The sequence below is a fragment of the Geospiza fortis genome, unplaced genomic scaffold (assembly GCF_000277835.1).
Source record: "Geospiza fortis unplaced genomic scaffold, GeoFor_1.0 scaffold603, whole genome shotgun sequence".
Taxonomy (NCBI): domain Eukaryota; kingdom Metazoa; phylum Chordata; class Aves; order Passeriformes; family Thraupidae; genus Geospiza; species Geospiza fortis.
This window is the reverse complement of record NW_005054460.1, coordinates 1,370,902-1,398,138: the sequence shown is the minus strand read 5'-3', so window position 1 is coordinate 1,398,138 and position 27,237 is coordinate 1,370,902. Positions and strand designations below refer to the sequence as shown.

Here is a 27,237-nt window from a genome sequence, read left to right as displayed (position 1 = left end):
GAACTGGTTGAGAAACAGTAGGCCACTTTCTCTTTGGGAATTCTTGCACGCTGTATTCAGGTCATTGTTTGCTCTGCCTATTTGTTTGGAGAGAAAGCCAAAGTGAGCTGTTTGGTGCTGCTTTCTGCTAAGAGGCATCTGACTGAAGTGAGAGGCTGCAGGATTTCTTCGCTTTGTGGATGTCTTTGCCAAGGGTTTCATATTTGGCTAATGGTAACTTCCTGAAGCCTTTAAGAGAAGGTGATGGTGGTGGGAACTGCTCATCCCGCTTTCTGGACATACCATGTATGCATGAGTAAGTATTTTCCCTTCTGCTTTTCTAAGAGCCTAATATGTTCCATATGCTGTATTACAAAAAGTGCATTCCAACTTACCTTATTCTTTTACAGATTTTAAGGAGTAAGGAAGCATCTGCACGTCAGGCATATTCAGATCTAATGGCACAGCAAAATAGCACAGCTGATGAGAATAAAAAACTCATAGGAAAGGTAAAAACACTTGAGGAGATGTTGGAGAATATGAAGAAACAAAAAAACCAAGTGGAACAGGAGCTCCCTAAAGTGAGAGAAGCTGCAGAGAAAGAGCGGAAGAAGCAGCAGAAGGAGATGGAAGAGATCTGTCTTCAGAAGACCAAGGCTGAGCAAGAGGCAAAGCAGTGTCGGATAGATCTAGAAAGCATTGAGAGAGAGAAAGCAGATGCAGAGCAGGAGTTGGAGTGTGTAAGGCAGTTCATTTTTCAGGCAGAGACACAAAGGAGTATACTGGAAGAAAACCTCCGTGCTTTTCGAAATCAAATAGAAGAAAGCACCTTTACCAGAAGAAACCTTGAAGACCTTCTAAGAAGAAAAGATACTAATCTTCATGATTTAGAGAAACAAAAAAAAACCTTGATGCAGGAACTGAAGAAAAAAACAGATGGGGAAGAGAAACTTATGAAGCTCATCAAGCAAATGGAACAAGATCTTGACTTTAAAGGGAACCTATCAGAAATAAAACTGCAAGAAAGAGAAACAACTGAATCCAGAAGGAAGATTGTTGAAGGCACATACTCTGTAACTAGAGAAACCTCCCTGCCAACTTTCACAGCTGGGCAAGGCAGCCAATGTAGGATTGATTCTGAAATTACGAGCTTCCAGAAGAAACTAGAAGCCAAAAAAGTAGAAGAGCTTAAACAAAAGATAGATGAGTTGACCCTTGCTAACAAAAAAGCCGATAAAATTATTAAAGACCTGAAATACGAACTGAATGAAACAGAACTTCAAAAATCATCGACAGAAGAAAAGTCTCATTTATTAAAAGAAAAACTAGATAAAGTCAACAGTGAACTTAAATGCCTAAAAATTAAGTTGGAGGAAAAAGACCAAGTGGAGCAGGGATATTTGCAACAGTTGAAAGAACTGGACAGGCAGCTACAGAGAACCACAGGTAAAGCTGAAGAGGTCATGCAAGAAAATATGGAACTTAAAAAACTTAAGATGAACTATCAGGAGGACCTGAAGTCTGTTCAGCAAGAAAAGACACAGCTAAAAAGAGAAATAGAGGAATTAACCAGATCACAAACAAAAACTGAAATAACTATCAAACATTTAAATTCACAAATCAGTTCCCTTCAAAAAGAGAAGCTGGCAGCTGAACACAGAACACAGTCATGTAAAGGAGAAGCAAATAATCTTCAAGACCAATATAGGAAAATTAAAGAACAGTTGCTTCAAAAAACGAAAGTAGAGAAAGAATACCAGCATGAAATTCAGATGCTGAAGAATGAATTAACCAAAAGCAATCAGGTGTCAGAAACATTGAAAAAACAGATAGAAGACCTTAATAAATGGAACACTGAAACAAAACTACTGATGAAGCAAATTCAATCTGAATCAGAGAAGATAACTTTGGAAAAAGAAAATATTCAGAGGAAAAATGATGCTTTGAAAGCCCTAGCAGATGGTTTCAAAGAACAATTGCATACAACAAATGAACAATTACACAAACAAACAATAATTGAGCAAGAATTCATATGTAAAATCAAAAGCCTAGAAGTTGATCTTGCAAAAACAAAAGACTTAGCTAGTGACTATAAACAAAAATGTGATAAACAAAATGCTTCCACCCTTAGCATTGACCGGGAGGTTAAAAATTTAAATGCTCAGATGAATGCTCTAACTGTGGAAAAGAGAATGAGTGAACAGAAAATGGCATTACAACAAGCTCATATACAAGAACTAAGTAGCAAATTAAAAAAAATGCAGGACGAACTCCATCAGAAGACTCTGGATGAACAGATGGCACGCAAGAAGATGATTCTATTTCAGGAAGAATCCATTAAGTTTAAACACTCTGCAGAGGAATTTAGGAAAAAAGTTGAAAAATTACTGGAATCCCATAGCATCACAGAAAAGGACATATCTGGTATAAAACTAGAATGTGTTGCTCTTCAGCAAGAAAAGCATATGGCTGAGGAAAACATCATGTTGTACAAGAGGCAAATGGAAGATCTGCAAGAAAGGCTCAAAAAATGTCATGAACAATTACAGCAAGGGAAGCAGGCTGAGATGGACTACCACCAGAAGTGCAGGAAACTCGAGGAAGAATTGGAAGTGCAGAAGCGCATGGTTGAGAGCTTGAAACAGAAGATGGATCTGCAGGTCAGGGAGAGTGAACATAGGTTTCTTTCATTTCAGAATGAAGTTCAGCAAAATAATAAGCTCCAAGATTCTGGATTTAAATTGAGCTGTGAGAGAAGAGGGAATGATTTCAATTACCTGAGTGAGACTGCAGCTAAAGAATTTGAACAGCTTCCTCCACGTACCTCACCTTTGTTGAGGCAGAAACAGGAAAGATCAGGTTTTAAATCTGATCAAATAGAAGAAAATACATTGTACGTGAGTACTGATGACACAATACCAAGAGAGGTGCAGTTTCAGATGTCAAGCATAAACCAATCATTAGAAGATTCAAGTTCCCAGTCTTTTACGGAGTTTGTTTCGCAGACGAGTACACAGTTCCAGATAACTTTTGATAAAGCAAGCCAAATCTCTGGAACATCTGAAAGGGACACACTGAGGAACAGGAACCTACACAGTTCCAGACAAACCAATAGACATGGAGAAGACTCAAAACATGAATTAGGATTGGTAAAACTGCATCCCTTGGAGGTACACACTACATTTTGTGAGGGTTTGCCTTCCTAACGGTGCCTTTTACTAGTCCATTTGGTTGTCTGATTTTAGTTATGCTTTATTACTATTGCTATACTGTTTAGTATTTCTTATGTTCATATCTTGGTGAAGGGAACCCCTTCTGTCTTACTTAACACAAAAAGCTTTGTATTAGGTCTTACTACCAGGTTTGCTAATGTCTAAGAAAGATTATTTTAAAAATCTGTATTGAAAATAGGAATTAACATACAGTGTTGTATCTTTATTGGTCATAGTTAGTTTTGATTAACAGCAGTAAGCTCATATAGTTACAAACAACAGTTACTGATGTTTAGTCTAGTCATATTCCTGTTATTGAATAAATATTTGAAATGGCAAATGCACTTCAAAACTCAAGCTATTGATGTATCTCTGCTCGCCAATCCTAGTAGCAGTTCTCCTTTCTGACTTGCATTCAAGTTCTTCCTTTGGTTTCTCTGGTGGTGGATTTAGGAGTGAATTATGTGTACAACATAGTCTGCAGTTGTATTTCTCACTGTGTCAAAAACTTCCTATTTACAGATAGTGAAGAACAAGCACTATGACATGCATGTTGAAGTCACAACATTAAACCAAGAAAATGACAAGACTTTTGGTAATGAAGAGAGAATGTTTCAGGGATACAAAACTTCAGAAGGGTTTAGGAAAGAAGACTTTGCAAAGATGAGCTCTTTCTTAGGAGAAGAGGTTTTGAGAACTGTTGATGATGCTACTCAGCTGGAATATTTTACAGAGGAATATGATGCTATTAAATTTCAAGGCCTCCGACATGATGTAACTGCCAGGCAGTTGACTGAAGTTAAACTTTTAGACAGGCTCACTGTTGAGCAGCTCATTTCAAGGCAGAAAACTGTTGGTGAGGTTCAGAAAAGTCTTGAAAAATTTTTAACTAAACCTACAGCTATAGCTGGGCTGTACCTTGAATCCAGCAAAGAGATACTCTCTTTTGTTTTAGCAGCAAAGAGAAAAATAATGGGAAAAGCACTGGCCTTGGCATTTTTAGAGGCCCAAGCAGCTACTGGTTTCATTATTGATCCCACAACAGGTCAGAAATTCTCTGTTGATGATTCAGTTGTTAGAGGGCTTGCAGATAGTGAATTCAAGAGTAGACTGCTTGAGGCAGAGAAAGCTGTTCTGGGTTATTGCTGTTCTGGCAAAGCGCTGTCTGTATTTCAGGCTGTGGAAGCTCAGCTTTTAGAAAGACAGAAAGGTAAAAATATCCTTGAGGCTCAAATTGCATGTGGGGGGGTTATTGATCCTGTAAGAAGTGTTCGTGTACCTCCAGAAGCTGCTGTGCAGCTTGGCTTGCTTAATAACACAATTTTAAAATTTTTGCATGAGCCTTCAAGTAATGCAAAATGTTTTCACAATCCAAATAACAGGAAAGCTATGTACTACTGTGATTTGCTGAAAATGTGCTTGTTCAGTGTAAGCAGTAAATGCTTTCTGCTTCCAGTTGGTGAAAGGAAAATAAGCAGCCCATCAGCAGAGAAAAGTCATAAAACTTCTGTAATAAATGTTGGCACAGGAAGTGAAATGACTTCATATGAGGCTTATCAAAAAAATTATATTGATAAAGCTACATATCTTGAGCTTTCAAAACAGGAATTTGATTGGAAGGAGTCTACATGTTTTGACTCTGATGGAAATTCTTTTCTTTTGCTTACAGATCTTAAAACGGGCGTACAGTTTAATATTGAGGAGATCTTAAATCAGGGTAGAATTGACAGAGCATTAGTCAACAAATATAAGGAGGGCCTCATCACAGTTAATGAGTTTGGTGATATCTTAGTTAGCAGTTCACAGCCAAATAAAGATTTAAACAGTCCCATTGCGGGGTTCTGGCTTTCTGAAACCAATGAAAGAATTCCAGTCTTGAAAGCCTCACGCAAAAATTTGGTAGACAGAGTTACTGCCCTCCGATGTCTTGAAGCTCAGGTTAGTACAGGAGGTGTAATTGATCCATTCACAGGGAAAAAGTACAGTGTTTCAGAGGCTTTGCAAAGGGAGTTGATTGATGATGGCTGTGCCAAGCAAATCCAGCAGTGTGAGCTGATCTTTACTGGGATCATTCATCCTGTAAGGAACACTGTTATGTCAGCTGTTGAGGCTGTGCATTTGAGTGCCATAGACAAAGAAATGGGCATGCGCTGCCTGGAGTATCAGTACTTGACTGGTGGCTTGATAGATCCAAAGTCTCATTCCAGATTAACGATGGAAGATGCAATTAAGAATGGTATTATTGATGCTATCACAGCTACAAAGATGAAGGATGAAAAATTGCACAATAAAGTTTTAACATGCCCCAAAACTAAGAAGAAGATAACCTACAAAGAAGCTTTAGATAGAGCTGTTTTTGATTGCCACACTGGGCTGCGGTTGTTAGAAGCAGCTCAGCCCATGAAAACAGGAATTTCCAGTCTTTACTATAATTCATAGTGGACAAAAGATATTAATACTAATTTTGGGCTCTGCTTTAAAACCTGTTAAAATTAAGGAAAATATCTGTGATGGCCTTTATGGAAAATCGTAAGTGGTGTTTTCTAGCGTTAATTAGTTGCTGTAAAACTAATTGTTATGAACAACTAATTAGCATAAACCACTGAAACTGGAATTAGATATTACTTATTGCAGAACTGAAATTTTAGATAGGCAGATTCATAATTTCAAAATGCAATCTATGTGTTCAGTCTTTACCTGAAGGCCTTGTCTGTCATCACTTTGCATATAGGTAGTGTAAATGAGAAATTATACTGAAGTTGATGAAGTTAGTATTAGTTCAAAGTGGGTAGATTTAGGTGAGACAAGAATCATATTCTTACAATAAGGTTGAGAGGGATTGACCATTTTGTGAGTGAACACAGTGCAGCATTTCATGTGACCTGTTACTTAAATTAAAATTACCAGTCTGCAGATACCAGTCTGCAGATACCAGTCTACTTAAATTAAAATTATCAGTCTGCAGATACCATTTTTTTTACAAGAGTGGCAATAAAATATACAAGAATTAAACCTGCAGTGTAGTAAGCCCACATGCATCAGTACTTTTTCTCACACTGGTATTTCATTAATTTTAAGGGGCTGCTTACACCAGAAAGTTGTGTTTCCTGTCCTGAGTTTTTCTCTAATTTCATGTTATTTTTTTCTTAGAATTGTCTTCTACTCTAATAGGTAAATGAATTACAATTACATATCAATTTTTAAAAAAATTCATTGAAATAAAAGGTTTTAATTTGTACTTACGGTACATGGAAGGGCTTGACTGTGTTTTCTCAGTATTGATGAGTGTCCACCTAACGGATTGTACTTATATGAAAAGGAGAATGTTTTCCTGTGCAGAAAAAGATTAAATGTCTCAGTATTTTACTTTTATTTTTTATTGTTTCTGTAGACATAAAGCAATGTATTCTTCCTAGTTGTAATTTGGTAATCCATGTGCATAATGTGCAAAATACTGTTATGCTATCCTGGTTGTAGATATCCTTACCTGAGGGTAATGCAAAGGCAGCAATTCAAAGATACTTTATATGCAAATGCTTTTGAGATTTTATCTGCTGAGTAATGGCTGGGAAGCTATGCTTTTTCTTGCTATCAATCATTTTATAATGATTGCATGTGTGTATGAATAAGCACATTTATCATAATTAAAAATCACTTGAGGTATTCTTTTATTATTGTTTATAATTATGTGCCATTTTTGTTCCTACATCAAAGTGTCATAGTAATGCATGTGGTGGTAAATAAAAAAGAAATAATTTTATGTTTATGTGGTGATAATAATGGCATTGTGATAGAATTGTGTTTCTACAGACATTAATGTTACATATTTCAACAATTTACATTTACATGTTTCTTTACAATTCATGGCACTCATCAGAAATCAATGGAAGAGGAAAAGAAGGAACATGTTGAGAAAGCTGGGGATTTACTGAAATGGGTATCAAACCTCAGCAAGACACTCAGCAAAGAAGAAGGAGAAAAGGCTGAAAAGACTGATTTACCTAAGCAGCAGGTACACAGATATCTTTTGAATAAAGCACCACTTCCTCTTTTTGGGTTTTTGCATGGATTAAAAGGCCAAAATAATCCATAAATACATTTTTCCCCCTACAAATCACCATCCACATTTCCCTCAGGACATGATTTCACATTTGGTTGTGAGTAGAGAGTTGGGTAAATAAACATCAGTGTTTAGGGACACAAGCATGTTACTCAGGAAGAAACTCCCGCTGCTTTTTCCAAACCTCGTGTATGACACATTCTGACACTGCAAAATATCAGTTTAGAGAAACTGGGCCCTGCTCACCATATGTCAGCATTTGTAGAGGGAGAGTGCATCCTGTCAGGATGGCATTTTGGGCACCAGGAAGGAGAAAGTTGGTAGGAGGGGCCTGAGGGCCAAGTTTCTATTTATTTGTTTTTGAAAAGCTAATCTGAGGGGTCTTCTTAAGAGACAGTCAAAACTGCTGTCCTAGGAAGTGCAGCAGATGTTGACTGAGGCCTCTCTGTTATCACTGTAGTCCAGATGCTGTTGGAGTGGCCCAACTTGATGCCTTTGTATTTAACACGACGTTGTCACTGGGTGCAGTTGTAACTCAGACCATAAATTTCCATCTGTGAAGTTTCATGTCATTTCTAGGACCTTCTCTGCTGGGCTTGCCCCATGAAATAGTTCAGTTACACCTAAAAAGTTTCAGTAGGTGAAGGCTTACCTGCACACTGAGCAGCAGAGGGACAGAGCAGTGTCTTGTCCGCATCCCTCAGTACACTGCTGGATGTGTCATCATGCAAACATGATTTTAGCCCTCTTGGCATCCTGTTCCTATGGTTTTCTTTTGGTGACGCTTTCTGGTGCCAGAGCCACTGGACCAGCATGTGCATAAATCCAGCTTGCTGTTGGGAAGGTTGGCAGTCGTGATGAGCACTGTTCCAGCATGTAGCTTGTTCAGAGAGGACCAGTGCTAGCTCTGAGTTTGTCCTTATATCTGCAGGAGGAAGTGAGCTTGCACTGATTTGAACATATTAATTGGTAAATTGCTAGTAGTTAAACCATTCAGTGCTGGTCCTCCTCTGCTCTTGTTAATGACTACACTGGAAACCTTTATCAGTGCTGGGCCAGCTCTCAACTCCTTAGTAAGGACATCTCAGCTTACCACAGCAACTGTGGGCATCATCTCCTCTGTCCAGCCTGAGCCTCCAGTGAGTAACCCGTGAGTTGGCTGTCTTGCCTTCCTGTGGGAGATGGGTGTTTGCTGAGGGTCTTTCCTTCCCTTGTGAAATGGCCTGGCAAGGTGGCTGCACCTTTCAGAGGTGCCTGGGTTTGTGTCTCCACTGAATAGCAATGATACCTTGTAAGTTGCGTAGAAACATGTAGAAACTGGTGACTTCAGAGCTAATGTCAGCTGAAATACATTTCACACAGAGAATTGGGGTTGCTGTGGAGTGTAGCCAGGTACTGGGAAGAAAAGCTGATGCCAGTAGTGACAGGGTGCACACAGCAGCCACAGTGACACTGGTTCCCTGAGTAAAGTGGATTTTGTGGCCCCATCTGCTGCTTCAGCCGGCTCACTTCATCTTCTTGCATAGTGCATCCAGTGGTTCTTTTGGTTCCTTGGTCCCTGTGCAAGCAGTACAGGTGATGAGATTGTGGCTTGCTGGTGGTGATTGCAAAGGGAGACTTTTTGGGCCCTTTGGTACAATGCAGACAAGGAGAGATTGGTTTTGTCCAGACCAAGTGAATGAAGGGCTCAAGCACTTTGCTCAAGACCTAGCACCTATGTTGAAAACATCTCCAGCTTGCAAAACTCCCTTTTGATAATTTGCCTTTATGAGTGCTTTTCTTTGAAGAGACTGCAGGGAAATTCTCAGGAAAGTTAGAAGATGAAATTCCCACAAGTTCCTCTAGCAGAATAAGTCCTTTGGTGGGGATGGCACAGAACTGGTAGTGTGGAGAATATTAATTAATAATTCATTTTTCCCAGGCGTCTCATATTGCATTTGTCTCTGTTTTTGAATTTTATGAAGGCTTGTGGTCTTCTGATGTGTTTTTTCAAAAATTTGTTATCTCTCATTTTGGTGAGCAACTTCTTGAATGTGACTATCATACACAACCTTTATAAAGCTGCTATAAAATGTGTCAACTATAATAAGTGATTTTAAATGATTGGTTAATTTTCCATCAAATAACATTTTGAAATCTTCTATTTGTTTTGCCCAATAGTTTTCTAAAAACAGCTTGCTTAATCAAAAGACATATCACAATGACTTACTCATATGTAAATGATGCCATTCCAATAAATAATCTTGCTCTACCGATAGCCAGTATTTTTAAAAAAATCAAGCTCTTTTATTATTGAGATTAGTCCCAGATACAAATAAGGTTTTGTTTGTTTGTTTTTGTTTATTTATACACATTATTAAGTCTTGAACACAGGTTATTTATTTTTCAGATTTCCCTTCATGAAATGTCAACCAAGAAAGAACAAATAGCTGAAGCTCTGCAGACAACTCAGTCATTTTTAGCTAAGCACAGTGACAAGTATGCCATTTTTTATTTTTCAAATAATGTAAATCAATTGAATAAATACATACTGTTTGCTTAAAAAGAAATCATATCTCTATAGATCTAATTGCATGTCATCTACAGTTTGGGAGTTTTTTGTCTTCTCATTTGGTGAAGCTTGATGCAATTTTGTTGGTTTCAAGAATTTGACTTGGTTTGTATACCTCTGGTCATCTTAAAGATATTAGATATTTAAAATTTCATTTGAAATCAAATTAACAATTTTGTAGTAAATGAGTACTTGAACTACCTATCACAAGATTGTTTCACCTGTGTCTGAAAACAGATTTAAGTTACTAAATTGCTGAGATATCTCATAACTCCTTGATGGTTATGTTACCTGTCTTGACTGGTAACCAGTAGACAAAGGCCCATGCAAAGGTTAAATGCTTCTTTTCCTGAATAACTGCAATCAGATTGTAGCTTTCTTGAACATCTTTGTAATTAGGCTGTATTTTTTCCAGACTACTTGTACTAATTTCTGCTCCCTATTTTTAAGTAAAAGTAGGCAGATCACTCCCAACAACTTACAAATTATCCAGAGATCTCCTCCTTCCATTTTTTTTCCATGATAGAATGTCAGATGAAGAGAGACATGAAATGGAAAAGCAAGTTAGATCCCTCCAGGAAAGCTACAGCTTGTTATCCAACGAAGCTTTAAAGCAGCTGCAGGAAGCACATCTGGGTGATGAGAAGATAGAAGAAAAGGTAATGAGATTCAAACTTAGATTTCAGTTCCTCTTGAGGTTTCTTGCATGGTTTTCAAACCACATATGATCAGCAAAATAAGAAGTTGCAATTAACAGTGTGTGTAAGGGACTAGATATTTGACTGAAGGTGTTGTGTATTTGCTATGAAATACTGTATGTGACCTTACCTGTGCACATGAGCATTCTATTCATCAAACTTCTTCTGAAGAGTCTTAATAATGTGTGCCTTGCATGAAGAAAGATAAGCAAATCATTCATCTCTTAACTCTTCTCTTAAAATCCATTCTTTGACTGCTAGATAAGTGTGCATTTCTGCTGCAAAAATGATAACGTAAAATAACATGTTAATCTCACCCATATATCACTCAGAAATTTCCTAGAAGTGATCTACTTTCAGGTTTTCCTAAATTTTTTCTGGGTATGAAAATGGGAGGACATAATACAATTTTCTCTGAGACACTATGAATATATTTGTTAATGAGTATTAGTCTTAAATATGGAGCAAGCATTCTCGTATACATACCGAGGCAGAGTCTGTGTAATGAGTTCAAATAATGTTGCCAAACTGACTTCATGCTTTCCATGTGAACTAAATGCAATATTTGGTGCTGGAGTATCTGATTCCATATGGTTGAGTGTATATACAGAAATGCTGTATGCTGTAAACATGAATAGCATGGTTGTGTTGAATCACATACTGTTTCCAAATATTCTAACCTTTCACAGACATTTATAGCATGAAAATGTGCCTTTCAGGTATATGTTCTATTTGCCCTCTCTGCAGTCATTTCTTCTATTGTCTTTCACTAACCCTATTTATATATGCAAAGCATAGGTTTTCAATTCACAGATGCATGTTGGTTTTAAATCTTTTATCACATCGTGTGCTGTTGAATGACTGACATAGATCACTTGTGCATTTGAGCTGCTAACATTCACAACATTCCTCCGGGCCTGGTAAGTACATGTTTTTATGGTTATCATGCATTCAAAATCAAAAGAATATTTTAAACATATGATCTAAAAAGGATGATAACTTTTCTTTTATATTCCCTTTTAGGTGAATAAAGTAATTGCTGGTGTCATTGACCAAACAACTGGAGAAGTCCTTTCAGTCTTTCAGTCTATTTTAAGAGGTTTTCTTGACTATGACACTGGAATTAGATTGCTTGAGAATCAGCTGATTCTTTCTGGAATAATTTCTCCAGAATTAGGAGTGTGTTATGATTTGGAAGAAGCTAAAGCCCATGCCTTAATTGATGAGCAGATTCTGTTGCAGCTGCAAGAATTAAGTAACGCAAAGAAGCTTATGTCAGAATCATCATTAGCAAATATTCCAGTTATTTCAGCTTTAGAGCAAGGTCTGATTTCAGAACCTCTGGCTGTTAAAATTCTTGAGAATCAGCTTTCAAGTGGGTATTTGATTTTGCCATCTACTGGAGAAAAGCTGTCTTTGCAGAATACTTTCCAGAGAAATCTAATTTCTCCAACATTATATTCCAAACTCCTGGAAAGACAAGATACGTGTAAAGATCTCATAGATCCCAACTGTGCTGAGAAAATTTCCCTTGAACAGATGGTTCATAGAAGCATAGTACATGAAGCAACAGGGTTAAGACTCCTACCTGTGAAACCACAAGAAAAAGGGAGAATCGTGCTCAAATGTGGAAGGAAGGTAACTATTTTGAGGGCAGCCCATGAAGGGCTCATTGACAGGGAAACAATGTTCAGGCTGCTTGGTGCTCAGTTAATGTCCGGAGGCATCATTGACCCCGACTCAGGGAAACGAATGACTGTGGAAGAGGCCATGAGACAAGGGATGATAGATCAGGACACTGCTTGTGGAATCCTCACACGTCAGGCTCAGACTGGTGGAATCCTTTGTCAAAATTCAGGACAACGCTTGACTGTTGATGAAGCTGTGCAATGCAACTTAATATCAGCTACCAGTGCTCTGCTGGTATTAGAAGCTCAGAGAGGCTTTGTGGGACTAATTTGGCCTCACACTGGTGAAATATTCCCTGTATCAACTTCTTTGCACCAAGATATGATTACAAATGAGCTGGCATTCAAAATACTGAATGATAGAAAGAAAATAGCTGCACTTTACATTCCAGAAACTTGTGAAATAATCAGTCTTGACAAGGCCGCAGAATCAGGGATTATAGACAGTAATACTGTATCTGTTTTGACCAATGTGACTTTACCAGATAAAATGCCCAATGTAGAAGAATTAAAGTCCCTTTGTAAAAGTGCTGCAAAGTGGTTATCAACTTATGAATTTCTGCCATCTGTATTTCGTGGCTGTGAGGGGGAACATGAAGTTTCTGGCACAGAAGACCCTGTATGTCATAATCTAGATGAAGCTAAGAAACTATTCATGTCTTACCTGATGGTAAATAGTTATATGGATGCAAACACTGGACAGAGACTTTTGTTATATGATGGACAACTGGAAGAAATCATCAATATATTGCTGGAAGGCGATAGTGCTGGGTACAATGCTGGTGTGTCAGAAATAGAGTTTAGTAACAAATATGTAAGTATAAAAGGAATTCACCTAAAGTCAACAAACAGTGTTCAGGGTGATCTTTCAGGTGCTGAGAACTCGTGTAATAACAGGATATGTAATCAATGTGATGATTTTGGGAATTACATATCTTCACAAGAATATCCTCATGTATGCAGGCCAGATGTTTGCAATATTCTTGGTACTGAGCAATCAGAATATATACAGGAGATGCAGTTAACCACCCCTGCAGAACTCAGAAATGTAGTAAGCAGCACTCAAAATTCCACAAAGAGAAATGATCTCAGAGGTTTTTTGGAGATTTCTGAGTGGACAGAACTCTGTAAGCATAACAATCAGCAGACAAATTCAGGAAACATTGAAGGATATCTTCCAAATGACTCAAATACGAGATTTTTATCACAAACAGCAAAAGAAGAGATTTGTGTGGGAGACAGTCTGGATAATGAAAACATGAATGATAAAACATTACAAAATTCCTTGAGCATGAATGATTTGTCCGATAAGGAAGAATGGAGGGAACTGGAAAGGTGCACAGATTATGGGCCTCCCATATTTCAAGCTGACAGTAGCAGAATGGTACTGGATAACAGCAAGAAAGATAATTTTCAGAGAAGTCTTGATTCATCCATCACTGCAGACACTGAATGTAGACTTCCAGAAGAATTGTTTAGTCAATGTGGTGTCACAAAGTTTGAAGACAACCGAGATGGTGCTCAACTTCTTCAGGAGCATGCAGGTCCATTTCTACAGGATGGTCTTTATATCCATGGAAGGCTATCCCTGGATGATTGTGCTGATTTTCAGAATACACTATGTCTAGAGGACAGCATAGGCATGCGCCATAGGCTTTCATTAGGTGGTGATGCTGTCACACACGATGGACCACCTCTGGGGGACAGTAACAGCACAGCACAAAGGCTGACAGAAGAGGAAAGTGATCTTATATTCCACAGGTTACTGCCATGTGACAGTAGTTCTGACTCATCAGTAGAGGAGGGTGATGGCATCCCACAGCTTGAGAGTAGCTGCTTGCAGCAAGGATGTGGTGAGGTGGCCTCTGAAGAGGACAGCTCTCAGTTGGATGATGGTGATGATGATGATGCCTATGAAACACCTCAGGGCGATGATGATGACAGTGATGTCTATGATACTCCACAAATTGATGATGATGATGATGATGATGATTCCTCTGACACTTCTCAAGGTGATGAGGGGTTTGACACCTTGCAGGTGGGGGATGATACACCAGAGCCAGAATTGGCTGGAAGATCAGTTCCATTTGGTTTTCTGGAGGAGAGAGGTGGTCGAATAACCCTAAAAGAAGAGACCAGCTCTTTTCAAGAACTTGCTGCTAATGCTGGAGAGAATGTTCATGTAAATGTGAAAGGGCAACCCGAGAGCATAACTATAGCTTCTGCAAATGCCAAAACTGTGGAGAAAATCCTTGAGGGAAGGGAAAGAACAGGGAGTTTTGGAGAGAAGGAGCATGAGTTATCAGTTACTGTTGAGAGTGAAGGAACAAAGGAAGGAGGCATGAGCTATTTACAGAATATGTATGAAGCAGATGTACAAGACAGGAATGAGGAAGTTGAAATGAAAGCAGAAGGTGACCTGTGTGAGGAGGAATCTGAAGGTACACAGGAGGGGGAAGATTATGAGGAGGATTATGATAGTTATGATGACTCTGACACTGATTCTGACAGTGAAGATGAAATGGATATTTTTGATTCACATCACCAATGTATAAGTAAAGGTGACCAGCTGTTAATGTCTGTAGAAGATGTAGAAAGGAGCACTGAAAACAATCAGAATATTGATGACTACTGCTATTCTTTAGGCCACAAGACAGGATATACTTTGCAATTCCAGTCTAACCATGAAAATGGAAACCTATCCTCAGTAATATGTGAATCAATGTCAAATATTTCTGAAGAAAGATATGTTGGTCTTTCATGTACCAGTGAAGAAGCCAGACAGCAGGAAACAGAAGATGAATATGGGACTTGTGTCAAAAGTGAACACATGCCACAAAATACTGCTGAGTCTATTCGGTCTGAAAATACTTTTGACACTAAATGGATGTCCACAAAGAGTGAGGAGAATACTGAAACACAGTTTAGGGTTCCAGGTTCTCAGCTTCTTGATGGTACTGTGAAATCTGACATTAGTGTGACAGCCTACCTACAGCAAGCTGATGATGCCCAAAGTACCTGGACAAATTTGCTTGTCTCAGAATTCTTTACTGATAGCATGAATGAAGACAATAATACCATGCCAATGTTAGATTCAAATCATGGTCAAAGACAGAGAGAGGCACTGCTTGCAGAGGAAAAAGTATTAAATTATATGGAACAGCTAAAGGAAAGCTCATCCCAAATGGACAATAAATTCCTTACAGATACTCCTTATGTGAGTGATAATAGTTCACTTAGGGACCCAACACATCCAGGCACCAGTTGGAAGCATGGTCAAATAGAAAGAGGTTTTGAAATTCTTACAGAAAATAAAAATAGAGTAAATGTTATGGAGGAATGTGATGTCACGGGAGTAAGTAATAGTCCCATTCAGATGGAAAACCTTGGGGAAATATTTGATGCAACAGTAATTAAATCTGCTAGAGAAACTCCTGCTGCAAGTAAAGAAAAAGAAAATGTTGATCAAGGTTTTCTTGACATTCAAGGGGCAAGATCAGATGAATTTAAGAGAGGTGGTAACATTTCTCCTCCTTTAAAACAACATACAACATGCATAAAAGAAGATGGCCATTCAGAGCTCAGTGAAATTGAATTCTGTTTTGAGGACATGGAAAGAGGGGGAAAAAGTATAAGAAATGAAAAGGATTTTCTGCTAAATATGGAAGAAATGCATTCAAATGAATGTAACACTTACTCTTGTCCTGCACCTGATACAGTGAAACCAAAGGAGATTAGCATAACTAAAGAAACAGGGAGGCTTAACTGTCAAAATACCAACAATGTTCTGAAAGACATTCCAGAAAACAAAAGCAGCAATGGTACTGAAATTTCTCCCCCAAAACCAGATGCTTTAGGAAGTATTGAGGATGCCAAAGAGTTAGGAGATGGAAGTGAAGTGCAACCTACTGGGAGACATACCCATACCACTGATGTTTCTTCTGCAATTCTGAGTAGCATGGGGACGAAGTTGAATTACGGTGCCCAGAACAAGCATGAGATGCTGAAAAACACAAAGGGAGAAAACGTCATGGTCAGTGACACTTCCTCCCTTGGAAATGGTTTCAAAAAACAAATGTCCATGGAGTCATTGCAAAAAGAAATGGGACCCTGCAAAGACTTTCAGGTAAAGGAAGGTATTTCACAATCAGCAGGTGTGTCTGATGCACTAATGGAAGACTTACAGAATATATTACAAAGGAAATTGAAAATGGGACAGGTTTACTGCAAGCAGGAAAGTGAACCCCTAAGTTACTCTGATACTAGAACTTTAATGCAAAATTTACTTAAAATGGTTAGAAGCACTCAGCTTGAGAGTGAAATGTCTAGTGGGTCAAATCTGAAGCAAATAAGCAATGCTGTTAGAACTGCATTAATGGTCACCACGCTGAGTGCAGAGCCCAAGGACAGTGATGCTCCTTCACTGCTTTGGCCTGATTGCAGAAGTCCTGATCTTCTTCATGATATTCTGAAGCATGAATCCTGCAAGCAAAAGACAGCTGATTCAGATGAAAGGAAGAGTGAAACAGACATGAAAGCTCCTGTTCCCAAGCTTACTACCAATGAACTGCTGGAAATTTTTCGAATCTCACTTGGAGATGAAAGTACAAGCAAGTTGGAGGAGCTGATAAATGGTTTACTTAGGAGCTCACAGGTTGCTGGTGCTGCCACAGAGCATGAGGGTAAAGGCAAAGGAGATGGGCTTTATTCTCTTTCCTCAACAGAACAATCAGATCTTGGAGCAGAAATTGATGAAGAGAAAACATTGGCAGATAACAGAACCACTACTTGGAAAAGCGATCAGGAGCATGGGAAGACAGAAAGCCTGTCAAAAGGCTTTACTGAGCCTGTTTTGAAAACAGAAGAAGCAGTCATGGGAGACACCCCCACTAGCATGGTAAGTAACAAGAATATGTGTTCAGCGTCCTGTGTTAGTGGAATTGCATGGATCTTTCCAAGTGGTGGAGAGAACAGTTGAACTGGAAAAATGGTTGAAAAATTAGATTATAAATTTAAAATGAATCATAATAAGCCCAAGGAATTTTATTATTTATTTTCAAGTCAGTTTGGAAAATCTTATTTTTAAAACTCATTTTCAGTTTGATGGAGTACAGCAATGTTTAAAGTTAACAGAGAAAATGCAAGAACATTTGGCAGTGCTTCAAGATATGAAAAACGACCTAGATAAACAGCAGCCTATTAGTAACAGCCTGGAAATACTAAAAGCTGAACTGGAACAGCTAGAGGTAAGTAAAGTGTTCTTTATGCTTGTACTTCAGTGATGGGTGCTGAATATAGCCCTTAGGTTTAAAAAGGGAAATTCAAAATGTAATTAAAGCAATTCAGATTTAAACATGTTTCCTAGTAACTTAAAGCATTTTTGATGTGTTCTCTTTGTAGTCATTTGAATCAGGACTGGCTACCTTTCCAGTTATCCTAAAAAAGGACATGAAGATGGCAGAAGAACTCTTAAAGTCTTGTAACAGGGATGTTCCAGAAGAGAAGCTTAAAGAGCTAAATAGAAGCTATGACTCTTTGCAGGAAGCATTTTTGGAGGTCTGTGATAGATCTTCAAAACGAGCAAAACAAATAGTCTGCGCTGTTGACTTGGAAATGGTATGTTTTTAGTAGTGTATGTTTTTACCTTGATTTTCTTCAAGGCAATTGGGCTAAAATAAAGGAATTTGGATTTTCTTTATTTTATCTACATGTATAAAGATACATGTATGATTCAATTTAATATGGTAGAAAATGTGAGTATACTACAGAAGCATAAATAAATATACAAATTCCCTTTCTAGTCTAAGCTTGCAGGATTACACCAGCAACTTTTAAACCAACTGCAGAGATTTTCAGACTGGATCACAGACAAAAATAAAATCATGAATGACTTCACAGTGAATACTAATGATATAGAAGAGATGAAGAAAAGTTTACAGCTACTTAAAGTAAGTTCTCTTTATGGCAGATGTTGATGTTTCAATATTTCTCCTTATTATTAATTATTAGCTATGTTTTTTATTCCTTCTCAATAACCTCTATGGCCTAAAGAGAGGACTAGAAGTAATTACTTAAGAAGACAACAATTAGATAATCCAGTAATAAAATCTTGTTGATTTGCTTTTTCACTTGCAAATAAAATTTCATAGAGTTAGGATTACTGAGAATGCTATTGGTTCCACTTACATTTGTTGCAATAAATCTGAGCCTTTTAGAAATCTAATATATAATACAAGTATTTCAGTGATTAAAACTGAATTTTTATGCATTGGGTTCAGAATTTAACTGAAATTTAATTGTCTTCCAAATCAATTCTATGTGAGAACACAAGATGGGAAAAGATAAAAAGGTTTCTTCATTACACACTCCATAAAATGAGTAATGGCAAACAAAGCAGATAAAATTTTTAGTAAAGTTCATATACTTCTGTATGTATTAATAATAAAATTTATTTTAGTTGTTTTAATGTGCTTAAATAGAGTTCCAGAGAAATAGTATGGTCATAGGGGCTCCACAGTATGTAGCTGTTGGTAGAATTTGCCACATTGCTAGAAGTGGTGACATTCTTGCTGTGGAGTTAAGAATATGAATTATTTCAAGTATATATTTTAAAATTTCTGGATCTTCAGACCAGATGTCACCTAGATATGTTACATCTAACCTGCCATAAATCTTTTAGAGTTGAAGGTCCGTCAGTTTTCAAAAATCTATGAGAGGCCAAAGAAATAGACATGTACAAGATCATGTATTTTATTCGTTGGACCCAAGCTGTCCTGAGGCAAACCATGCACAAGTTCTAATGTCATACCTGAATGTGGCAGTATGATTCTGAGTTTTGATTTTCCATGGCTAAATTGTATACCAAAAGCATTTTGGGATAAGGGCTAAGAAGAGATGGTAGGCACACTTGTGGTTTATTTGTACTCAATTTTTCTTGCTAGTAATTCCCTTCACTTCATTTACAGAACAGTGCTGCAGAGCTCAGCTGTAAAAAAATGCAACTGGAGTCCACTGCTTTTGATGTTCAGTTCTTCATTTCTGAACATGCTGAAGATCTTTCTCCTAATCAGAGCAAACAGCTACTGAGGCTCTTAAATACCACCCAGAAATCTTTTCAGGAAGCACAGGAAGCAATAACTTCTCAAGTGGAAAGTTTAGAGACTCAGTTACAGGCAGTGCAAGAGCTGGGTGATCAGAAGGTTTGCCTTTCTGTGTAAAAGTGTGCTGAATGTTTCTGTCTATGGATAAGGAATTTTTATACCAGCATGCAATATTGAGTGTATTTCTATCTTCTCCCTTTTTACTACAGATACATTTGTAGCTCTTACAAAAATGATATTGATGAAATTTGGTGAATTATCATTTTTGTCTTTCTTTGTTATACTCACAGAAACAGCATATTAAATTGAGATCGGACACAGGTCTGCTCTTTCTAGCAATGAGAGAAATTTACTTGAGGTTTCTCACAAGTGTTGTTTCTTCAGCAGCTCTATCAGTAATTGATCTGAGCTATATTGATCACTGAATTTGCTATTGCACCATTCCATAACACTTTGGTGTTGCTGAACATTTTCTTTCTCTTGAATTTGCCAGGTCATCTGCTTATGTGATCTTTTCTCTAGATTTTCTAGTCCAAGAATGAGATTCGTTAAAATCCATGTAGAATGGATTGTTTTGACTGAGATGGGTTAGAGGGAAAACATGTGACTGAATCAGCCAAAATACTTGCAGTTCTAGGTGAGGGCACTGGGAAACCTGTGAGTCACATTGGGCCAGTTACTTCTTCAGCAAGTGTAAGCAGCCTTTGTAGAGTCAAAAGAGTCTGATAAGATGCTGCAGGTTAACAGCGCCTCCTCTTCTCTCATAGAAGCACTGGTAGGACTCAGAATCACCACCTCAGCCCCTGGTTTATGTGTAAATAAAAGTGCTTTAATATTCTGAAGACTTTGTATTATTTTGCCATTCCAAGAACATTTCTTTCTACTATATTTTGTGAAAGAAGCATAAAATTGAGTATAGGAAAGGCGCAGATAAGTTTTCTAGGACTTCGTAACAATAATGAGCTTGCATGTTTTGTTCTTCTCTACTGCTTAAAAAGTTCACAGTTTCTATTCAGGTAACATGTTATGCATACCAAAAAGAGCTAACTCACATTCATAACTAACCTCTGTTTTGATGTCCTTTTTTTCAGAATTAATAGTGTTTATCACAGGTTTCAAGTGGTTAAGAGACTGGATTTTCACTCCTGCTGTTTGGAGATTTCATCCTTCACATATGTGCATGGCCAGACTTCTATTGGGCAATTCCATCAAACATGGTCTCTTTTACTTAAAACATATTTGAAGTTTATCCATAACTTCTGTATGTTCATCTTGCTCTTTGTACCACTGCTATCATGTTTACAGCATACTTTAAAAATAATTGCTTTGCAATATTGATGTTCAATGATTTCTAATATCTAGTAGAGTGTTGATTCCTGAAGTGAGGATTTTTTGTCTTATTGTTCAATTGTACTTGGCTCTAATACAGGATGTGGCTGAACGGCAGCAGGAGTGCAAGGAGAAACTGCAGGAGATCTGTGATTTGCTTACACAGACTGAAAATCGACTCATTGGGCAGCGACAGTCCCTTGGTATTGGAGACAGCAAGGCTGAGCTGGAACAATACCAGACCAAACAGGAGGTAAGCACAGTTCTAGTCTAACAGAGAAGTTAAAGAGGGCTGAGTGCAGAGGAGAGTGACTTGACTCTTTTGTTGAGTAACAAGGCTTGTCATGTGAGAGGAGAATAAAATAGATTTGTTTGACCTACCAAAAGTTAAGGCTTAGTGGCATGCATTTAAACTGCTGCTTGTGAATACACTCCAGTGTGTGCTAGTGGGAGAAGAGAAACTTCCAAATGAGGAGACGCTAGAATAGCGAGTATGTGCTACACATTTCAAGAAGCACTCTTGAAGCTGGTGTGAATTTTGTTAATATATTAGCTTAAGATTGTTCCTGTTGAATGTGATAAAATCACACATGTTTATGATGCTAAAATAATTTAGCCAGCTTTTTAACGGGCATCAGGAAGTGTTTATTCCTGTTCACAGTACTTTGAAAAATTTTGCTGCAATGTTTTCTCTTGCCTGAGGCTTTCCATTGCTTCACTCTTGCTTTGGTTTGAATTCTGGTTCTTATTAGTGTTTCTTGCAATCTCTTTGGCGTCCTCATGTACCAAACCCCCTTGAACTAGTTTGCTTTCCTCTTCAGCTGTATCCAGTAATCTCTAAGCTTTTACTCTGTCCTGATAGAAATTGAGTTTATGATAGTTAAAGGACTGAAAGTTTTGGTACTCTCCTTCCTCCTCCTCCTAATACTAGTTTACTATACTGTAGAGCTCCAACTCTCTGTAAAAGGAGAAATTTCCTTACTCATCTTGCCTTGCTTTATTATCTTTGAAGTAATGTATCTAGTTTGTCAAAATTGTTCTTATAGTCAGTCAGACACCCCTGGGGTAGCTTTTATGGCCTAAATGGGGTACTCCTGGGGAGTCAAGAACTGATACAGCCCCTTTGTTTTTTTCCATCAGCTGTTTGTGGCTGCCTAGCAGACTAGTTGTTATTTTCTGACTGACTTCTTGGAATCACCATTCAAAAAGTGCCTTAGGATGGAATGGGGGTTAAAACCAGGGTTTTTCTGTATCAAGTCAGAGCTTTCATCCTCAGTGTGCTATTTGAAAAGGAGCACAGAGATCTTGGTCACAGGAGAAGCTTTTCTTGAATCAGAGTCCCCAGTAAAATATTTCTAATATACCTTTGAAGTGTTAAAATGAGCTGCAGTTTTAGCTGCTGTATTCTAAAATTGCTGCAAAATCTGTGGTCTAGAATAAGGATCAAATGTTCTGTCTTGCACCTCCAAGATTGTTACACTGTACAACAAGGTGAAAAATGTCATTGTTTCAGTACCTGGGGGAATGTGTTCAACAGTGTAATCATTACAATTAAAGCTCCTCTCAGATAATTGGGAGGCAGACCAGGAAAACTGCTTTGGGTAAATTAAAACTAAAGATCTGTCCTCTATGAAAATCAATGGAAGTAAACATTCTTGAGAGACTGAAATACTATGATTGATTACAATGGAAGTAAAAAAAAAAAATTATGCCATCTCTGGCCTGAACAAATGCAAGAAATATGGGAAAACTTTTACCCAGGAGAGATGATTACAGTTTTCTGACTTCTATTCAGCCAGCTTATTTTCAGCAGCTTTCTGTCATGATAGTAATGGACCAGAATTTGTCAGGAGACTCACTTTACTAACTGCAGTGTAGCAGATTTACTTGAGCCTTGATTTCTAATAAAATAAATATATGTTCTGCATATGTGGAAACCCAATATTTAAACTGTTAAAGGGAAAAAAGGTGGGCTCAGTCTGAATAGGACTGTAAGCTAACAGATTTGCAATTAAAAAAAAAGTTAGATTGTGCTGCAACAACATTGTCAGATGTTTGCCTTTGATTTTAATTATTGTCTGCAATTTATTAATGTATCATGTGCAGTTAGGAAGGACCAGTGTGGTACTTACAATTGGAAGAGAGATAGTTCCAATAAAGTTAATTGGAAAGATCCAATTAATAATTTACTTACTGCTATTTGCTTTCTTTTTTATCAAAAGGAGATCCAAAAAGACATGAGAACAAGTGCCCAGACACTGGCAGAGATTGTGAAAAATACTGAAGCCTTCTTGAAAGAGAATGGAGAAAAGTTGTCACAAGAAGACAAGACTATTCTGGAACAGAAACTAAATGAAGCTAAGACAAAGTGTTTGCTCCTTAGCCAGAAGGCAGAAGAGTCCAAAAAAGAACTGGATAAAGCTATGACAACAGCAATTAAGCAGGAAACAGAAAAGGTTTTTAGGCAACCGTTTCATACCTTAATTCAAACCTTTTTCATGTCTTATGATATTAGTTGTGCAACTTAACTGTTGTGTGGTGGATTGACCTTGTCTGAATGCCAAAAAGCCATTCCATCACTTCCTTCCTCATCTGGACAGGGAGAGAAAATTTAATGAAAGTCTTGTGGGTTGAGATAAGGGCAGGGAGACATCACTCACAGCTGCTGTTACAGGCAGAACAGGCTTGATTTGGGGAAATTAATTTATTACCGATCAAATCAGAACAGGATAATGAGAAATAAAAACAAAATCTTAAAGATACCTTCCCTCCACCTCTCCCTTGTTCCTGAGCTCAGCTCTGGAGTTCTGTCTCTCATTCCCACCACAGATGCCAGAGGGATGGGGAGAGTGGGTTGTGGTCAGTTCATCACACATTGTCTCTGCCACTCCTTCCTCCTCAAGGGGAGGACTCTTCACACTCTTCCTGTGCTCCAGTGTGGGGTCCTTCACACAGGAGCCAGTCCTTTATGAACTTCTCCAACCTGAGTCCTTCCCAAGGGCTCCAGCAGGGTCCCTTCCATGGGGTGCAGTCCTTCCGGGGCACTGTTCCAGTATATGGAATGACCCCATGGGGTCACAAGTTGTGCCACAAGCCTGCTCGAGTGTGGGCTTCCCTCAGGGTCACAGCTTCCTTTGGTCATCCATGTGCTCTGGAGTGGGGTCTTCCCCAGGCTGCAGGTGGATCTCTGCACCCCTGTGGCCCTCCATGGGCTGGAGGTGGATCTCTGCATCCCTGTGGATCCCCATGGGCTGCAGGGGCACAGCTGCCTCACCATGGGCTGCACCAGGGGCTGCAGGGGAATCTCAGCTCTGGCACCTGGAGCACCTCCTGCTCCTCGTTCTGCCCTGACCTTGGAGTCTGCAGAGCTGTTCCTCTCACGTATTCTCACCCCTCTTTTCAGGCTGCTGTTTTTCATGCATTTTTTTACTCTTACTATGTGATCCCAGAGTTGCTACCACCACTGCTGATGGGCTTGGCCTTAGCAAGTAGGTGGGTCCGTGCTGGAGATGGTTGGCTTTGGGTCTGTTGGACATGAAGGAAGCTTCTGGCAGCTTCTCAGAGAAGCCACCCCTGCAGCCCCCCCCAGTTCCAAAACCTGGCCAAGCAAACCCAATAAGTATTGATAAACTGTGGAGAGGTTAATATCATATTTCATTTGCATAACTAATGAACTGTTGGTTCATTCTCTTATAAAACAAACAGCAACCTTTATATTAATCAAACATTTTCTTTGATGTTAATGTATTGTAAATGGTTTATTGGTATACTTATTTGATATTTTGTGATCTTTAAAGAAGATTTCTAGATTGAAACTGTGACATTTCAATATAGGTTGCAGCCATAGAACAGCTGGAAGAAAGTAAAAATACAATAGAAAATCTTTTGGATTGGTTATCAAATGTGGATAAGGAAGCGGAGCATGGCCGGAAATTTAAGCAAGTGATAGAACAGAATGGAACACACTTTGAAGAAGGAGATGTGAAAGTTTTGGAAGGCGAGGAGGATGATGTCAATGGGAATCTCCTGGAAATGCAGCAAGACATTGAAACTCAGGTGGATGGACTAGTGAAAAGCATAGATGATAATCTGAACCAGCAGTATCAGAAAGTCAAGGTATTGTTCCTGGGTTTATTCAACATTTAGATGTATCACTCCTTATTCAACATAAGTGAACTCAATCTCATCCTGTCTGTCCTAGACTTTGGAGCAAGTACTAGGAAGATAATAATACACAGTGCTAGGAATTTCAGTAGTTAGAATGTGTTGCACATTTGTCACTTTTTTGCTATTACTGTAGCTGTTTCCTGCAAAATAAGAGAAAGGACACATTCTGCAAGGTAAATGTAAAGAATCTTTGTGGTGAGTCTATTATTTTTTGTAGTGAGAAAATTGGTGCTGGTAAACAAAATGCAAAAAGTAGCAATATAAATTCATACTGTTTATGTGACTTTTTCAAAAATCTTTGCGATACCTAGATGATTCAACCCCTTTGAATCCCTTGTGACTACAGATTGCAAATTGCTGCAAAGAATAGTTTACTGAAATTATAGTTTTCATTTCCTACAACTTTAAGACATGGGCAAAGCAGTGTTTCAAGGCTTCAGAAGAGTGAGTTACATCAAATTACAGTGCAGCATTTTAATAATAGATTTTCCTGGTAAGTTGGAAGCATTTAAATAATAAGAGTTTAGTTTTACTTGCTGACTTAGAGCTGAGAAACGAAGAACCTTTAGGTGTGAGTTGATTGACACCTTAAAGAAAATTATTATGCTTGTAGCTGATAGTATTTTGGATTTCCTTTTTTATTAAAAAAAACCCAAAAGCAACCTGAGAAAATAGGATTATTGGGTTTTGTATACATGATATTTTTACTTCTGTTTTTTTGACAGTTAATTTCTGCACCTAATGCCTACAAAATAATTGGCCACTGTAGTCAAGGAAGAAAAGCATACTGTTTATTTTACATAGCTATTTTTCATGGGAGACATTAAAGAGTGAAGAATTTTTTGAAAGAATCTATTTGAAATATGCTTTTCATTTGGAATATAGTACTAGTTCCTGGACTTAAATATTTTTATGGGATTGAAAAATTTGAAAGCATAGATTGTGTCTTGATATTTAATGTCAACTGGACCTGTTTTATAACTAACTATATTTGATAAGAATCATGGCTCTTGATTTTGAAAAAATGCAATTTCAAAACCCAAGTAATAATTTTTGTTCACTGAGTGTAAGAAGAAAGTATCTGTACTATGTTTGATGTACTATTTAGTACATCAAATATAGTACATCATAGCATTTGTACTATGTTTGACTCCTTTAGGTCTCTTTGTCTGTAATAGTAGCTACAATATAAGTAATGGGATATGGAGAGTTTTGATTTGGAAAGTTGTCTACCTTTGAATGTTTTATTTGTTAAATCCCATTTTGAGACAGAGAATTAGGAAAATTTTGATTACACTAAGTACACTACCATAAATGCTAAGTAATCAGCAAGTTAATTTTGTTAGGAAAAACATTAAAGAGATTGACAAAGTCTAGTTTTACACAGAGTTGTGTTTTGGAATTACAGGGGAAAATGTCTGTGTGATATATGCATCCAGGTATTGCGGAGTTGCAATGATACTTGAACACTGTCATATGGTCATGGCCATATGGAAAAAAATACCGTTGAATATTTTGTAATTTTTTTTAACTGCACAGAAATATGGTGACCAAGAGTCACACTTTCACTTAAATTACTGAAAAAATGTGGGGTTTATAATAAACAACATGAAAATTAGAAAAGCCTTTTATCTTTTTGATGGTCTTTGTTTTACATGTCATTTACTAAGGAACATGTGAGATGGTGCTGGTTGTAATTTATTCTTTTATTTGTAGGCTCAACACGAGAAAATTATTTCACAGCAGCAGGCTATCATAGTAGCAACTCAGTCTGCTCAGGCACTGCTTGAGAAGCAAGGGCATTACCTTACCCCTGAAGAAAAGGACAAGATGCAAAGGAACATGAAAGAGCTGAAGGCTCAGTATGAGACTGCTTTGGCTGAATCAGAACGAAAAATGAAATTGACCCATTCCCTAAGGGAAGAATTGGAGAAATTCGATGCAGACTATAGTGAATTTGAAACGTGGCTGCAACAGGCAGAACAAGAACTTGACAACTTGGAAGCAGGGGCTTCTGACTTCAGTGGAATTATGGTCAAACTGAAAAGGCAGAAGAGTTTCTCAGAAGATGTTATATCTCACAAAGGTGATTTACGCTATATCACAATTTCTGGACAAAGAGTTTTGGATGCTGCGAGGTCATGTAGCAAAAGAGACGGTGTGAAGGTTGACAAAGATGGCATTGATACTTCAGCTACGTATGCTGAAGTGCAGAACAAACTGGATAGAGCTTCAGATCGCTTCAAATCTCTCTATACTAAGGTAAGTTCTATTTATACTGAATAGGAATGACCGCTGTAATTGATTTAGCAATTTGTGTAGGCAGGAGGTGGTTGATGAAACAAACACCATGAGAAGTTGTAAATTCTTTGTTTCTTCAAGTTAGATAACAGAACAAGATGCTTTTCTAGATCTGCTTTAGTCAAGTGTCAGACTATAAAAGGTCTGAATGG

The 27,237-nt window shown here is 38.0% G+C and overlaps 2 protein-coding genes across 2 annotated transcripts in view; both read left to right on the top strand.

Moving 5' to 3' along the window:
• Positions 1–27,237, top strand: part of DST (dystonin) — a 167,307-nt gene that overhangs the window by 46,092 nt on the left and 93,978 nt on the right. Inside the window, 7 exon segments of the mRNA XM_031062760.1 lie at positions 7,069–7,203; positions 9,641–9,729; positions 10,329–10,461; positions 20,718–20,870; positions 22,840–23,073; positions 24,452–24,733; positions 26,501–27,046. Coding sequence (XP_030918620.1) covers positions 7,069–7,203; positions 9,641–9,729; positions 10,329–10,461; positions 20,718–20,870; positions 22,840–23,073; positions 24,452–24,733; positions 26,501–27,046 — 1,572 coding nt within the window.
• Positions 3,197–6,971, top strand: LOC115948650 (plectin-like). The gene has a single exon (XM_031062761.1). The coding sequence runs from the start codon at positions 3,738–3,740 to the stop codon at positions 5,628–5,630; it is 1,893 nt and encodes a 630-aa protein (XP_030918621.1). The 5' UTR covers positions 3,197–3,737; the 3' UTR covers positions 5,631–6,971.

Bases quoted from the DNA above. Each gene is read 5' to 3' on its own strand.
- LOC115948650 (XM_031062761.1), top strand. From the start codon at position 3,738: ATGCATGTTGAAGTCACAACATTAAACCAAGAAAATGACAAGACTTTT.